The sequence below is a fragment of the Ixodes scapularis genome, unplaced genomic scaffold (genome assembly GCF_016920785.2).
Source record: "Ixodes scapularis isolate PalLabHiFi unplaced genomic scaffold, ASM1692078v2 PGA_scaffold7__128_contigs__length_106722199, whole genome shotgun sequence".
Lineage (NCBI taxonomy): Eukaryota > Metazoa > Arthropoda > Arachnida > Ixodida > Ixodidae > Ixodes > Ixodes scapularis.
In genome coordinates this window covers 76,966,851-76,983,890 of record NW_024609882.1, presented here as the reverse complement: position 1 = coordinate 76,983,890, position 17,040 = coordinate 76,966,851, and the positions used below count along the sequence as shown (strand labels likewise).

Genomic DNA, 17,040 nt, shown 5'->3' with positions numbered 1-17,040 from the left:
GTATTACTAAATAAGTAAATAAATGAATATGCAATGGGTCAACATCTCCACAGAGGCATTGGTTCTCACGTGGCAAGAAAAGCGTGGCCTCTGTGGTCCCGTCAGCTAACTGGGGCCTTCACACGCTTGGGTGCAGGTACGGTGACACTGGCGAGCTGATTGTGGAGGAGCTGCTGCAAAATGGCCGCATGTGCATGTCTGCCGTGCTGCGCAAGGTGCTCGGGAGGCTGCAGGGTGAGTCGCCCGGGACCCCACATTTGCTCGGCTTTTAAAGTGTAATCTTGGGGATGTGCGGCGGGCGTATGCTATACAATATCGACCGAGCTTTGAAGGGGCGGTTCAATGGTTCCAGCGTTGAAACAATTTGCAGCTCATATTTTTATATTGTTTATCGAGGCTCGGGCGAGGGAAAACGTGCCGCCTTCCCCCAAAATACTGAGATTTCGCCGCGTAACCGCGAAGGACAAAAACAAATTCTTTCCCGATCTGCAATCTCGTGTGGCGGTCATCGGAGCTACAGTGCAACGTCATTCGGAGTGTGCGAGTTTTCGTGGCGCTGTCTGTCGGAAGTCAACGAAACCATTTCCTCTCGGTTGTTGCCCTTCCCGTCTTTTCCGTGGCGAACCGTATCTTGTATCGATCGCTGCCACGACCTTTGTTGATGCCAAGCAGATGCGGCGCCCTGTCATAGCCGAATCGAACCTCGAAAAGTCTACAATTGCGAAGGGTGGGGGGGGGCCCAAGACGCATTGGAGCGTGGTACTCCCAGTGACGTCGGCCCTCAGCTCACTCGAAAGACTGTGAGTTGAGGGATACCCCAACATTTGATTTGGTTTAACTTTTTAATAATAAAAACTAGCGCACACAAGAAGAAATGGTCTTCCGTTTTTTTAATTGGCCAGAGTTCTAAATTCGTTGCTCTGCCCCATCAATTCGGACTGATCGAGGCTGGTTTCAACGTTTGCGTCGTTTGCACCTACTGTGACTGTCACTGTCACAGTAGGTGCTACTGTGACAGTGACACCTACTGTGACTGTCGCAAGTCACTGTGGCAAGTGTTCTTTATAACGAATGGCAGCTAACTTGGAGTGTGGGTGGGGGAGCCACCTCGCTCATGGTTACGGTTCCTTGTTTCTGGTAGAGAATGTTCCCGAAAAAAACTTGCAAGGTCTTCTTCACCACGAAAATACACTACGCACTGCCGAACGCTCATTCTCCGCCTGGAGGTAGCACTAGAGGTCCGAATCATATACCAAAGTTTTAGCACAAACCGATATTTTATTCAAAGGATTTTCTAAAAGTGTCAATGAGAAAATGGTGACCGACGGAGCTTTCGAATACATGGAGCTCTATGGGCACCAGAAACCAAAAACTGGCAAAAATGGGCCCCATCTTCGCAAAGAAATTTTAAAAAAATCCCTCGTAACTTTTGGCTAAAATATCAGTTTGTGCTGAAACTTTGGCATCTGGTTCGCACCTCTAGCACTACCTTTCGGCGGAGAATGAGCCTTCAGCGATGCGTAATTTAGTTTCACGGTAGAAAAAAAAAAAGCCTGTACATTTTTTGGGGGACACCCTGTATACACCACGGTGTAGGAAGGCTCTTTAGGTGTAGAGACTCCGCTCTCCGCCGCGACCAAATAATGACACCCCGCGCGCTTGGCTTCACGGAGCCACCCCCAGATGGCGCCGTAAGTTTCAGGCCATCCGGCAGCGCACCGGGCCGCCTGTGCTAGCTGCCTGCTCGGCGTGCAGCTTGCTTTCCGGTGGCTACGTGTTCGCGTACAATGTGGTATGTAGGTGGGGCCATTCAACTATCGTCTCTCTCAGCACACTGAAGTTTTCATGACCCAAAAAATGGCAGACGGACAAACAAGAGTAACTCCCTAATACCAGCCGACGCGGCGGTCTACGAGTGAAAAAGAAATGTCCCTCTCCTGTAGATAATTTCTAGCCTAGCTTACATTCCGTCGTTTGTTTCCTCAGTAGCGCAACAGTAACGTCGGGAAGCGTTTGTAAAATGAATAAACTCTGATTGTAGCGCAGGTAAACGATAACTTGAGTGCGACCGAAAGAAAAAGAAATTCACAAAAATAAAGAATGATTAACACAAACCTTGTTAACGGATAATAAGGAACTGAATTGCTTTAAGCACCGTTCACATGACTTTCCTGAAAAAATATATATCGGGTTCGCAAATTACCGTTGATTCAACTGGACTTTTAAAAAACAAAATTTTTTTTTCAACATGTAGGGCAGCTAACGCAATTATTCTTTTACATTTTCAGGCAGCCTTCGAGTCCTGCTAAATTGAACTGCTGGCCGAATCGGCACGAAGTTACACGTTTTGCATGCAGCCATTAATGAAAGCAGCATTCTTTGAAAGGTTCACTTTGTTAGTACGCTTACATTTGCATGTAGCAGACTGCAGCAAAAGATTATAGTAACCACACTCGTCAAGTAAAGCAAACCGGTTTTATTAATGGCACTTCTGATATAAGTATAATAATAATATCATCACAAACTTAAAAAAAAAAAAAAAAATCACTGTAAAAAAAACACTGTTAAAACATTGTTTAATGTATGACACACTCTATAGCTGCTTTTAGAGTTCTTTTCCATGTTACGATTCGCACAGTCGGGACTCTTTCTTCTTTTCTCAAGACTGCTTCTTTGCATTTCGGTTTTCTTCTTTGCAGTCCTGTCGCATTCTCATGCAATCCAAACCCTTTTGCACGTTCGACCAAAACTGGAGAAGCGTCTGCCTTCCACGGAGGCGTCTGCATTCCACAAGAACGCCAGACAGAATCCGACCCTGAACAGATGGGCAGTCTGTTGTGTCTGCGTCTACCAAATGCAAGATAATCCCCTACAAGGCTCCTTCAATTTTGAGAGAACAACGACCGAGCATGTGACTGATGCATTCGGCAGACGTCTTTATCCTGATCGTCTCTTTTACTAATATCTTCATGTCGTTGTTTTCCCTTTCTAAAATGTTTACGTTTCCCCAGGCTGGAGAGCAGTCGGCGCATTCATTCAAAGGTTTGGCTATTTCCAAATTTGGATCTTTGGTTTATACATTTCTTTAATGCTCGGCTCACCATTGAAAAAAAAAATTTTTTTAAAAGTTGGAAACTATTAGAGGCGGCGTAAGCAATGGGTGACTAGCCCACGTTCCGGCAGAGGGCCGGCAACCGGACGGCCTGAACGTTTTGGCGCCCCCTAGGGGCAGGCGGAGAAAACAGGAAAGGAGGGGACGTGATGTGTTCGCCGTTCCGACAGGGCGAGGAGAGGAGTCTCCACACTTAAAGAGCCTTCCTACACCGTGGTATACACTGATAAACCCTGAAAAATATCTTTAAGCCGAATATTTAACGAAGTCACGAAAACTAAATAACCGGAATTCAAGCCGTTCCTGCTGTCCCTGAAGACGAAAATCCCAAGTTCCGCACCATCCCCGATTACAAAAGACCCGAACACTAGCTAGGCAAAGTGGGGAAAAGATTATTTCATGGTCCCCCTTTGACTGGCACTCAATAAGGGGGGTCCCGTATGACCGAGGAAATTAATTGCGAGCATTAGTTAGCCAAAATGTAAAAAAATGTGTTTCGTGGTCCCTTTGATTGTCACCCAACCGGCTGAAGGATCCCATAGGACTGACACAATTAATTCCAAGCACTAACTAGTGAAAGAGTAAACAAAAGTTGTTTCATGGTCCGCTTTGATCGTCACCGAATCGGTTGCAGGGCCCCATACGGCGGAGTCAGTTACGTCGAAGCACTTGTTAGGCAAAGTGTAAAAGTTGTCAGCGACCTTTTTCTCTAAAGTTTTATAATGCACGAAATGCTGCATATAAAGTGCAATTGTTTAAAATTACATATTTGAAACACGTCAAACAGTTGTTTCGGAGAGTGAAGAACCTTTTATCAAACTCCCCCGATGCATTGAGCGGGAAAACTATAAATTAATGTAAAGGTCATGTGACGTCCCGTCACGTGACACCAATTGACAATGCACGTATTTCACGAGAAACGCACTGATGTACAAACAGACAGACCGACAGTTTTGGGATTGGGGGGATAGCATTAAAAGCATTTCATGCTTTAAGAAATGTTTCATGGTCCTTTTGATCGTCACCTGACTGGTTGCGGGGTCCCATATGTCCGAGTCAGTTAGTTTGGAATCAGTTAATTTCACTTTGACTAACACTAACTGGCCAAAGCGGGGAAAAAAAAAAAATTGATATTGTTTCATGGCTCTTTTGACCTTCGACCGTCCCCTAACCGGTTTCAGGGTCCCACACGGCCGAGGCAGTGCGCAGCAAGTTTGTGGACCTGGTGCAGACGCACTTCCTGTGCCGTGTGCCTGCCCCCGAGCCCGGCGGCCCGGATGCCAAGGTGCCCACGCTCATCCTGCTGGAGGAGGACATGTACAGCGTGCCAAAGGCAAGCCCCTCCCCCTGCATTGCAGGCTCCGAGCTAACACCTCCTGTAGCCACAAACAGTTTAAAGGCCGACGAGCAGCCAGAACGGAGAAAACTCTCCCTCCATTCCTCATTCCTATTCGAGAAGAAGGGAGACCCTCCTTTTTGTGAGAAGTAGCTCAGGGACCCGTTCCCATGGGGAGAGGAGGGGAGAAGAGAGAAGGAGACTGCAAACCAGCTTTCTGCCTGGCAGAAGGCAATTCTGTAGGTCGGTTTTTAAACGGGTTAGGACACAAAGATCAAACGGGTAGATTATTCTTGAAATGTAATGCTTGTAGGCTATTTTGTATATGCACCAAGTTTCAGAATTTTTAGAGCTTCAGTAATTGAAATGTTCAATTTACGAATGCTAATCATTTTCTTCTGGCGTCCAGGCAACACTGCCCAAGTTAGTCACACCATGGTGTCCATAAACCACGTGATCATGATATTTACCGTAATATCCCAAGAGATGCCTTATCCCCGAAAGGTAGCCTGCCCCCTATTTTTGGCACAATTTGCTATTTTTTTCTGAAACAGAGATAGATGGCCCACTTCTAGTAACTGCAGGGCCCTGGCCAATGGTGTCCTGTTGTGAGAACAGTGTTACTTAACCATTTTTTAGGAGATAAGTGAACATTGCTCACCGGGAAGGGCAGTCGTCTTTGGTCCGTCGCCTCTTCCTGCGACTGCAAGTTTTGATGTTCACAAAATATAAAACAAAGAAGTTTCCAGCTTTTTTTTGACACATTGAAAGTTAGGCATTCTTTATTTTCTTCTGATTTGCTATTGATTTTAGGTGGGATATCTCTCGGAATGTTACGGTAGTTGAATGCTCTCTCATTCTAGGTGCGCCCATCTTCACCCAAGCTCACCTCGTCACAGCATGATCGCACGCTCACGCTACTCGGTTACTCCAGTGCTACTGTCGCTCTCACCCGCTTGCACTTTGACCTTCCACCGTGCATGCATGTGCGAGATCGTCGCGGACGACGGCGAGTTCGTCTGTGACAATCTCGTTGTCATCTCTGGAGCTTGTTGCCAGTGGGTCCAAGTCAAAATGACTAGGTTCCCACATCTTTCGATAACAGTCATCGTTGCTGCTATCAGTGTCGAAGACTCGGACGAAGCGAGCGATGCTGTAGACGTCGCCGCGAAACCGCAACAAGCTCGAAACCTGGAAGGTAGACGAGAAGCTGAACCACGAGACGCCAAGAGAGCCGAGTCTGCGGGTGCATGCAAGAGGACGCTGCGCTTTGGGCAAATGACGTCGCCGACCCAACAACCGCGGCATGCTTTTCTAACGGGGCGAGTCTGAGGGTCCCACGTATAAATCGATTTATTGACGAAACTATCGCGCCATTTTCTAAACAAATTTTCGAAGTTCGACAGATTCAATCCATCACTAGTGTTTACTGCATTCTCATTTGTGGTGCTTGAATTTCTGTCCGAGGACGTTGTAGAAGTGTCATGCTGTTGGGGCGGCACACCAGCAGTGGTGGGCATGGTGGACGCCTGCTCTGTAGGTCGCCTTCCCACTCGACAGTTTGCGGAAGCTTCGGCAACTACGAGTCGGGACACTGCGACGTCGGCAACGCTCGCGTTCGCTCGTCTTTTTGAACAGAACTTTTTATGATCGACCGACAGAATCACGACATCGGACGGCGTGACACATAATCGTAGCTGCTTTGGGATTGCTTTCGATCTGTGGGTGGCATGGGACACTAAAATCATACCGTATTTCCCGGACCATGCAAAGCACAAGTTCGTCCGCTTCTAGCACGGGAGCTGCGGTGTTGTCAGAATGCCGAGCTCCGATTGGCTTCTTTGAAAGGATAGAGGGTAGACCTCTCGAGGCAGCTAGTATTAAGGTCCACCCACTATCCTTCCAATCAGGGCCAATTGGAACTCGGCGTGTTGACGCCAGCACAACCCCTGCACAAGAAGTGGACAAACTTGCACTCCGCATCCGCATGGCCCGCTACTGGCGTCTAGTCTGCAAGGGCAAATTTCAGTCGAAAAAGTCAAATTTTTCCCAGTGCCTAGTTTGCACATCAAAATTTTCAAGTGCAGCACACATTGACAAATGCTTGCTTTAGTAGCTGACAGACAAGCTTGTACCCTACATAAATGATCATGAACATACTCTGTTATTCACAAAATCCATCACATCTGGTCACTATAAACGATCTAGGAAAAACAAATCCTCGTGTAATCTGCACCCGTAAGTAGTCTGCATCGCGTAAAATTTCAGCTTGGGAATGATGTATAGACCAACTCGTGTTTATAAACAAACCAGAGTGCCCCTAGCGGATGCCACCGGCGCCGCGCTTGCTGTCGCCTATAAACAAACCATCGAAATGCGATGTTGTCGGCGTCGGTATGAGTCCACATGCTCTTTTTCACTTTGGAATTGTTGATTCTACGTCTTCCTGGCAATGTCTGACTACTTGAGAGGCCTCAGCGAAATTACCGAGGCTCATTACACCGCAAAACTTTGCGTGAATAATGTGACATGCAATGATTCATTCTGCATGGACACCACAGAATGGACGCTACAGCCTGATCCGCATGATGAGATTCTGCGCAAAATTTTTAGTCACGACGTCACTCGGGCTGCAAAAGCGTGAACCGTAGCTGAGATGGTCGACGTCGATACTGAAAATCGCAAGCAGAATCGGACCAAGTGAATCAGGCATAACAAGTCGGTGATGGCCACTGGTAACAATGATCAACACCTCCTTGAATCTACTGTTTACACCGAGCCTGCTTTCCTCAACCAACCTTCAAACTAAGTCTTTTGAGGCCTGCACTTACTTCTTATCGGAATTACCGGGCCAACGTTTGGTCGACGGGCCGCTGTCGTTTGAAAGAGCAGACGACAAGCAGAAACGTTTGAAATATCAGACGACAGTTCAATAAATCAGACGGCCGTTTGAACTTGAAGGCGCACTGAACATAGTCAGCAGGTGGTCCGTACAACTTGATGGTTTTCCCGTGTTCATGTTGGAATAAAACAAATCTGACGGCCACGAGGATCTGTGAATTCAACCCAATGTGCTTCCCGCCCAAGCGATCATAGTCTGACGGCGTCTGGTTTTCCGTTTTCACGGCACATATTCACGTTTTCAGGCGAACCGAGCACATGAAAATTGACCTTCAAACCTTTCTTGACTCTTTTGGTACAGCCCCAGTTGCGGTGTTTTGTTGAGAAGGCAGGATTTTGTCTGGTTTCTTTCAAAACAACGCAGGAATGCACGTCTCGCATGGTGACTTCTGCCTACAGTCCCAGACAGGAAGTGCCTTCGACGCGCCACCGCTGCACCGTGACGTAACAGAGTTGAGTTTGTGTATAGTCCACGGACTATAGACCGGAAAATATGATGCACTATAAACTCGTTATAACAGACCTGGAGAGTGATGAAGATTTTTGTTCCTAGTAAAAGGAGTATGCAAAACACAGATACTGTTACTACAGGCTTTGAAATGGATTCTGATTGGAGTCTGTTCTAAGTTGTGAAACTGAGAAAATGAGAATAGATACTAAAAAAATCTTTGAGCCTTTTCACTCTGGTGAAGAAGTAAGAGCAGCGGTGCTGTAGCTTCTGTTCTCGGTGGTGGCTTTCCAGGCGAGCGACCTGCTCTTCTTTCGCAAGGGAATCTGGAGCCTTTGACGCAGTGGAACTTTAGGCGATTGCGGCCTCGCGGCGGTTACCGAACCATTCGCACTGCTGCGCATATCGCCTCTCGTTCCGTTCCCGCTCTTCTTCCTCCGATGAAATGTTGCCGCCATCTATGAGGGACGGCAGCAACCATTTGTCTGGTTGCCGAGGCTGGAAAGGTTCCCGCGATCTATGAGTGACAGCGGCAAGCAGAAAACTGGCAAACACAACACTCTGAACAGCTACCGCCATCTATGAGTGACGGCAGCAACCAGAGCGTTGTGTCGACATTTGTTTGGTACCGAACACAATCCTGGGGAAACTACCGTATTTACTCGAGTAATAGCCGCACTGTTTATGAAGAAAACCTGAGGGTTCGCTTTTCCGCGGAGCATGCGGCTTGCCAATCTCCGCGATCAACAGCATGATTCCAGCGGTTTACAGGACAAAGATAACGTCTTCGTATGAAGATACCATTTCTGAAGATTGCATTTGTATGGAGAATTGTGTTCTCGGTCTAGTTATTCGCTGTTATTTATGCGCAACGCGATGGTTGGCTGTATATGTGTTCTGCGGGAAAGCAGAAGCAAGGGCCTTCTTCATACATAGTGCGACAACTACTCGAGTAAATACGGTAGCCCTTAACAGCTCCGCTGTAAAAAGTAATGGTTTATGCAAACTTCTCAACTTTGAAAGCTTGCGATTTTTTAATTCAACTGTACTGGCGATTGTTATCACTGCGTACCTTCAGTCGTATGAGGCCCAGGAGGCGCCGATCATGATGACAACAGTTCGCACAATGGACGCCACCACTGCCGGACGAAAGCCACATAATGTCATATAATGACTGCTGTCAAAGAGTCTGCTATAATGGAACGGTAAACTACTTACAAAGTCCCCAATAGACCCCATTATATCCAAATGTATGTTAGAACAAAACCTGTAATGAGCAAAGTAGGCTCAACGACATAGATAGGAAAGCCAACCAAACTTCACAAATAGGTATGCTGCAACCTTAGATATGATGTAACCAGATCTGTTGCAACAAGGTTATAGTACTCAGGATTCCGTGTTTTCCGAGTTTATTTCTCGTGAAATTCAGAGGGCGTCTTTCGGAGTTCATTTTTTGCTAAAATTTTGAAGTTTGTTAGAGTTTTCTGTTTTCTTTTTTTTATTCCCATTTTTCTGTAATTGCGAGTTTATTTACTGTGTTCCCAATTTATAAAAATTTAAAAACAAAGTAAATAAAGTCCGGGTACCATGACCCGTCGTCGCGAAGGAACATTGATGAGCTAAGAGGCAAACCCCTTTTGTCAGTAGTTTGAGATTTCAAAGGAAAGTGAAGTTGCATCTCCTCAGGACCTTGCACTCTCATAAAGTTTATTTGTAAAACACCGTCTATTTTGCTTTTTATTTTGTCGTCGCAACCTCAAAATTTGGATTTTTTGAGGGGATAAATTTGAATTGACGGTAAATTTACCGGGGAGCGTTCTTTGAACATCTTCAGATGTATCCGAAAAGACGGAACCCTAGTTATGCCGTATCAGTCGAAGACGCCTTCCAAGGACCGTACTTGGCGGGTGCTGAGCACTGGCGCTGTGCGTGCAGGTCCACCTTCAGCTGCTCTCGGTGGCCGCTGAAGACGAGGACCAGGAGGGGCCCCCCAGCAAGAAGTCTCGGGTGGAGAGTCAGCCGGACGAGGGCATCTACTGGCAGGTCAACTTCGAGCGCTTCCACCTCTTCTTCAGGTCAGCAGGCCTGGGCACGGCTGTTCGCGACACCTCAGCCGGTATATGGGGCGCCCGACAGTGCCCGCCTCCGCATGTGCCGCGTCCAGCGTTCGCTTACAACCGATTTCTCGCTACGAGGAAAGCATGTTCGGCACACCGCCTATGAGGTGACCCTGGAACTGTGTTTCACTAGAGCAAAGGCTTTGTGGTCTTTGCGAGATCAAATGTCTATGAGAAACAGTTGTTGATAACGTCATCAAAAAATTTTTCGGGCCAGTCGAGAAAGAATGAGATGCGAAAAAAATGGGGAATGTACGGAAATTCCAAGTCGTTCCGCGGCTACCCGACGAATAGCGCCGGTGTCTTCTCTGGTTGTAAGAGACGACAAGAGTTTGTAAAGCACTCGCTCGATCATAGACGGTTGCGGGTGTGCGAGCGATCCTTTAGGAGCCTTTGCCCGCGCCCAGCATCCTGAGGTGACTCGCATCGTAGAATGATCCCAGAGTGATTGTTCTGTGGTGCGAGAACAATCACTAAGAGGTGCTTCCCAAAAAGCTGTGGATGCTCGGAGTGACGGACGCCCTCTTTCTTCTGCACCTTGTGGGTGGTGTTTCAAGGACTGGCTGTTTCGTGGCTCCATCAATGTGGTTGGAGCTTCAAAAGTCTGCGGGGTTGCATAAAGGTCCGGGCTTTGCTTTTACAAATATCCACTCCACTAGACCTTGGGTCGGTCGTCCGTAAGTAATTCATGATTTTCAGGTAATTTTGGGTAGTTTTAGTTGCCCCTAAGGTCCTGTATTGTCTTTTTTCCGGAGCAGCCCACGCTTTGCTCGAGCACCATCATTGAGTGAAACTTGGCAATGCTAACCGGTGTTCGCCTCATTTCACACGTGTATGTCGAAGCAACGAAACGCGGGAAAGAAGTGTGGATGCTCAGTGACGTTACACTGGAATATAAACGGTTGCATCGGCAGAGACTGTAAGCGCAATGGCAATCTCGAGAATGTAGGCGACTGTTCACGAGTGCAGAACTGCTCGTCGTACGGCGGTTATTGCACTTGCCCGCAATCTCAGGGTCCCCGATTCAATCCTAGGCACTTGGATGTTTCGCGAGGCACCAGGTGCACACTTTGTGCATCGCTGAGCAGTGTCACGGCAAGGACCGTTGCACTAACTGCCATTGAGACGTGGCCAGTAGCACATGGCGTGAGAATCTCGTCTCATGGCTTCTTCAGTGCTGGTAGGTGGTTTCCCCCCAGGAAAGCAAAGGAAGAAATGCAGAGCACTGCAAACGAGTGGCCCTCCCTCGGAGGTGTTCCTGCACTTAGGATTCATTCTTGCATGAGGGAGCACTGTGGTGAAGGTGCCTAAAGACCTCACTTATTTTTCCTAACTGTATCTCAACAGTTGTCTCGTTCTTGGCGCTTTATACCATACTTGTTTCAGCTTAAGTCCAGATGCAGCCGATGCTACAGGCACGAGCGTGTGGCCCTGAACAGTGCTTGCACTGCACGAGCGTGTGTGCTTGGCAGGGACGTTGAAAGCCTAGAGCTCGCTCTTGTAGCTTCTGCCACGCTCACACTTAAAGTGAAACAGAGTATAGTTGCTTTCGCTCCGAGAAGACCCAGTCGAGCAATAATAGTCTCGTTCTTGGCGCTCTATTATTGCTTTTGTGCCAAGACGACCTAATCAATCAATCAATAGGTCATAGTCTCATTCTAGGTGCTCTGTTATTATTTTTTACCAAGATGACCTAATCAATCACTCAGTTATAGTCTTGTTCTTGGCACCCTATAGTTGCTTTTGCACCAAGAGGACCACCTGATCAATAATAGTCTCGTTCTTTGCACTGTACACCTGCTTTTGCACCAAGAAGACCCAATCGATCACTTAATCAGTCAGTAATTGTTTACTTCTTGGCACTCCATAAATGCTTTTGAAGCAAGGAGGGCCCAATCAATCAGTCAACCAACAATTGTTGTCACTCTATGCTAGTCATAATCAACCCATCAATAAATAAACAAAAGTTTCATTCTTTGTGCTCTGTGTAGTTGCTTTTGCAGCGAGAGCCAATCGGTTGACCGACCCCTCTCCCCCAGGGACCAGCTCCTGGTGCAGGCAGCCTCCCGCAGGCTAGGCCTTAAGGCCGGCGAGGTTGTCCGCACCCTGTTGCGCCTGGCCGAGACGAGGACCCACCCCAAGTCTGCCCAGAGCTGCCCCGTGAGCAAGCAGGAGGTCCACCAGCAGCTGCACAAGGAAATCTCTCTCTCCCAAAAGGTGACTCCATGCTTTTGAGATCTGCGTGGTTCATTATGTTGTCGCGAATGACAAAAGTCCGAACGATGGATAACCATAATAAAAGAGCTAAAGGTTCAGTATGCCAAACTCCAGACAAAGCGAAAAACGGGGCTGTGTTTCTGCGGTGCTTCGCCGCAGATTAGGGTCGAAATGCAGTAGTGTTGCTTATTTCCTATAAAGGCAATACCGTATTTACTCGAGTAATAGCCGCACTGTTTATGAAGGAAACCTGAAGGTTCGCTTTTCCGTGGAGCACGTGGATCGCCAATCACTGCGATTGACAGCATGATTCCAGCGGTTTACAGGACAGAGATAGCGTCGTCGCGCAAAGATGCCATCTACGAAGATTGCATTTGTATGGAGACTCGTGCTCCCGATCTAGTTATTTGCTATGTTATTAATGCGAAAGCATTAACTGTCTCATGGTGCGAGCTGACGTCATCAGTTTGAAGTGCGAAAACGGCTCTTAGTTTCTGCGATCCCATAGGAGCGATCTGCCTTTGGTTCCATTGGCTGGCGCGCGTCGACCGGGCTCCCATTGGCCGCTGTGCCATGGCCTCCGAGATCCCGAAGCGTGCGCGCGCTAGTACGCTGCAGACGACAAAGGGAGCAAACGGGCAGACGACAAAGGGAGCGGACGAGCGGCTTGCATGCTTTCGCATTCAAAACTCATAAGAAATACTTAGGTGTACCTCAAGCGTTTTTACGCGTAACGCGATGATTGGCTGTATATCTGCTGTGCGGGAAAGTAGACGCAAGGGCCTTATTCCTAAATAGTGTGGCTATTACTCGAGTAAGTAGGGTATTCCTCTGATAAAAGGGGCAATGCAACAATATTAATTTCGAAAGAATTTGCAGCTTTTAATTTTTACGTGTTTATCTTACTAATGGAGAAAATGCCTCATTTTTTCTAAATGTTGCAATTCCATTGCGTAATAGCAAAGCAAAGAATGGGAGTATTTTGTGACTTGCAATTGTGTGTTGGCAGCTGTGGGAACTAAGGCGTGATGCCAACCTGGATGCACTGTAATAAGTGGACAAGATGTGCCATCATTGCCATCATGTGGTCAATCTGAGGCTATGTTTTATCAATATTGTCATTTCAACACGAGCGAAATGCGTCGAAAGCCTCATAACGTCGACACAATTGTACTAGTAGGTATATTCAGCTTTAGCGGTGCCCGTCTATCTGAGGTGAGCAAAATCATTCCTCTATCGATTTCACCCCGTCGCTACTACGTCAGTCGAACTTCCTTACGCAAAGCAACCCTATAGTAGTAGGTAACTGCCTTTCTCCCACTCTCCACATCGCTCAGACCAATCTTCAAGGTCGCCACATGAATCGCAAGCAGAGGCGGCGCGCTGGAAGCTCTGGAAGAGAAGCCAACCGGATTCTCCATGTCCCCGGTGCACCCTGGTACACGTCACTCAGAAGACAGTGTTCAAATTGAGAGTAGATAAAAACCGCCAAAAACTTCCATTTTTTCATTTTTAAAGAACTAATGCGCGTAGGCAAAATTTGTTATCAGTTCTTTGCTCCAGACGTGACAGGGAACAACCCCCGCAGTTATTTGGCCAATGTCCAGAAATTGCCGCGCTGCCCCTTTAAATTGTGCCGAACCCTATGGTAGTGGCTAACTGTAGTCGTCACTGGTAAAAACTTAAATGTGCAGGACAGGCTCATCCCACAAAGCCCTCCTCTCTTTCCCTTTACCAGAGGGAATGCTGGAAAGGAGGTAAGCTTCTCCTCGCCTCCTGTTAAGAGTTTGTTCTGCCGAAGTGGAAAGAGTCGAAGGCTTTGTGGGACGAGCTCGTCCTGCACCCTTCAGCCATCACCGACCATAAGTAGTAAGATCTTTAGTTGGCTCCTCGTTTCTTCGCATAACTTTCCGTCGTGGTAGAACGAGCCCGCTTCACTTGTCTCTTTTTCGGAGGGCACATTGAGGACGGTTGTACCTGCTCAGCACGTCTATGCTTGTGTTCAGCTATGACCTCTTCAGTCCACAGCTTCCTTTTGCGGGACATTGTGAACGCTGTACGCCCAGTGGGAACGCCCAGTGAGCACTTCGTTGCTCATTAGAGATGAGAATCTTCTTGCCCAAAAAATGCTGTCATAGGTGTAGCGAGTGTCGACGTCGGCGTGACTTTAGGATTAAGCGTTAGCGTAAGACTCAATGGTGCAGCGCACTATTGCCGCCTTTATATGTGCTCGTTCCATCGTCTTTCAACGTTCTAGACGGGGAGACTCGATAAGTGACGAGCTTTAGCTGGTAGCACTTTCTGGAGGGGTAAGGGAAGGTGAAACGAAAACGAGGGTAGCCAGGTTTGAACCCCGGACCTCCACGTGGGAGCCACGTGCTGCACTGCCGACCCTGCCACGCACGTGGCAACACAAAGGGTTTCATGTTTCCGGAGATTTATTTTTCTTAAAACTTCAAAACCAATCTTTGTGGAATTTTTTTTTTTTTTTTTTTTTTTGCGGATTTGGTGTTTTTTGGCACCTATTTTTGGCGCCGGACGAAAAGTCGGCGTTGGTCGGGGAGTGACTTCGGAAAGAAAGCAGCTGCTTCACGACCCCCCTCGTACTTACGTTTTCCCAGGAGCTGGACTCGTTCCTGAGCCTGCTAGTGGAGGACCCCCTGCGCCTGGTGCAGCGGTCGGACGAGCGAGGCGGCATGTTCTGCGTGGACCTGCACCGGGGTCTTAGGGTCCTCGCCGAGGCCTTCTTTGCCTCCACCGTCCAAGACCGCTTCGGGGCCAAGAGCTGCCGCATCTTCCGGTGGGCACGGGTCGATGCACCAATCTGAGACACGCTTCAAGTCTCGTAGTGCCGCTTCTCGCCACCACTGGTCACTTTACGATACAATACAGTTATACTATAGAGACTGCAGTGACTCCAAAAGACGCTTGTCGGCGACAGAATGGTGCCCGGAAGGCATCTTCGACCGGTCTATTTGCCGCATCCTCGTGAGCGGCTCCTTCCTTTTTCCTCGTGACGTCATAGAAGTGTCGTGCTGCCGTTTTTTACTATCCCGGTGGCAGTGCAGCGGCGCAGGTAGATGAGACCGACGCTCGTTCCGCCGTAGGTTCCTCTTCGGCTTTACAGTTTGCGGAAGCCTAAGCAGCCACGAACTGGGATGTTGCAACGACGGTGATACTTACAGCATTCGCTCTTACTTTTTGCGGGAACTTCTACGAGCGACTGCCAGGATCACCACATCTGACAGCATGGCACGCCAAATCCCGCGACTTAATTTTTTGCCGATTCGGGACCATTCTGGATGCATCGGTTGGGATAGGACGCTAAACGCACCAATCCAAGACGCGTTCTACGCACCGTAGTGGCGGCAGTGAGCTCCGACCCGAGATTAGCTGTTTTTCTACGAGCTGGTAACCTAGAAGCAGGCAATGCCTTTCTGGCCTGCTGTGCCTTATAAAAGGCTCAAGATATGTACATCTAAGCACTTCTTATGAGTTGTTAATGCGAAAGCATGTACGTTATTCTTCCGCTCCCTTATTTCGTCTGCAGCGTATTTGCGTGCCACTCCGCCGGCGAGGAGAGGGCTCTGGCCTTCACTGCTTTGGCCTTGGATATTTCGTGTTAGCAGCGCGCTGACGGATGCGCAGCGCCATGGGGTGGCCGTCGTTGAAACTGACGCGCAGCGGCCAATGGGAGCCTCGTCAACGCGCTACAGCCAATAGGATTGAATCCGAAAATCCATCGACTTACATCTGCTCCTTTGTGATCGGGGAATTTAGGTGCCAATGGCTAGCTTTTCACATTGTTTTATAGCTGGAAGCTGACTTCACTTGGGGAAAGGATTTAAGGTGCCATTTGGCACGGATTCAAAGCTGATGACATCGGCTCGCTCTATGAGACAGTTAATGCTTTCGCATAAAGAAACAGTAAAAGAATAACTGTCTCACTGGATTACTCCAGAGACAATTCAAGCTGGATCCGTTTTCAAGACGGCCAAGAGAGCCGAGGATTGCCGAGTGCACTCAGTTTAGGAATGGGGCGTGTGGGCTAAAGGAGCTTTGGTGCACGTAGATGAAGTTGGTGTCCCAAGGTGAAAAACCTATTTAGTGTATCTTTGAGGCAGGGTATGACCTAGATGTGTCTGCTTCGAATCCTTTTTTTGAACGGCACAAAAGATGCCGGACAGAGCCAGCAGTGAAGGTATTCAACAATTCCCTTTTGGTACAACGTGAACTGTAATACCTGCAGATGGTTATTGCGGTACATAAGTCTCATGACAGTATGCAACAGCATGACAATGGTACCCGTGTAGTTTTATCAGTGTACGACATCTGAGGATATTCTATGAGAGGATGTGACTACAGCCACTGAAGAGGCTACACTCCAGAGTAGTGACACTTCAGCTGTCTTTCTGATAATAATCATTGTTGCCAGTTATATGGAACTTTTACCTGAAATCTCAGAGAACGGTTTTCCACCCGCCAGAAATGTTAAAACCGCATGCGACAGAGCAAAATGATATCACCTGATCGCGGCGTCATATCTAATGCTGAGAAAGTCACATTTTCAAGTCTTAAGCGGAGACCTTGGTCTTGAACATTTTTTGTCATTTTTGATCTAATTTATATTTAAATTTTCACGTTTACTATATGTTGTGCTGAGCACAAGCATAAGCTCATTGTTTTCCTATCTAGTATAATAGTTTTCAAGAAAATCTTTCCTTTCTCACAAATGTTTCTGCCCAAATTTGTTACAATACCTTCATAAAAAATATGGCAGAAAGTATTTCAACGTGTTCTACAAACAGTGGAAAGTGCATTAAAAACCATTCTTATAATTTTTGGCATCGTTCTAGAAAAGGTTATCAAATTGAAATATTTTTGTTGATGATTTGCAGTGAGTCCTCAA

At 47.5% G+C, this 17,040-nt stretch overlaps 1 protein-coding gene across 1 annotated transcript in view; it reads left to right on the top strand.

Annotated features, from left to right (window-relative positions):
- LOC120850663 (DNA-directed RNA polymerase III subunit RPC3) overlaps positions 1-17,040 on the top strand; it is a 30,949-nt gene that overhangs the window by 4,038 nt on the left and 9,871 nt on the right. Inside the window, exons 3-7 of the mRNA XM_040223262.2 lie at positions 137-234; positions 4,294-4,445; positions 9,733-9,872; positions 11,954-12,131; positions 14,753-14,931. Of these exons, the coding sequence (XP_040079196.1) occupies positions 137-234; positions 4,294-4,445; positions 9,733-9,872; positions 11,954-12,131; positions 14,753-14,931 (747 nt within the window). The remainder of the gene's footprint in view (positions 1-136; positions 235-4,293; positions 4,446-9,732; positions 9,873-11,953; positions 12,132-14,752; positions 14,932-17,040) is intronic.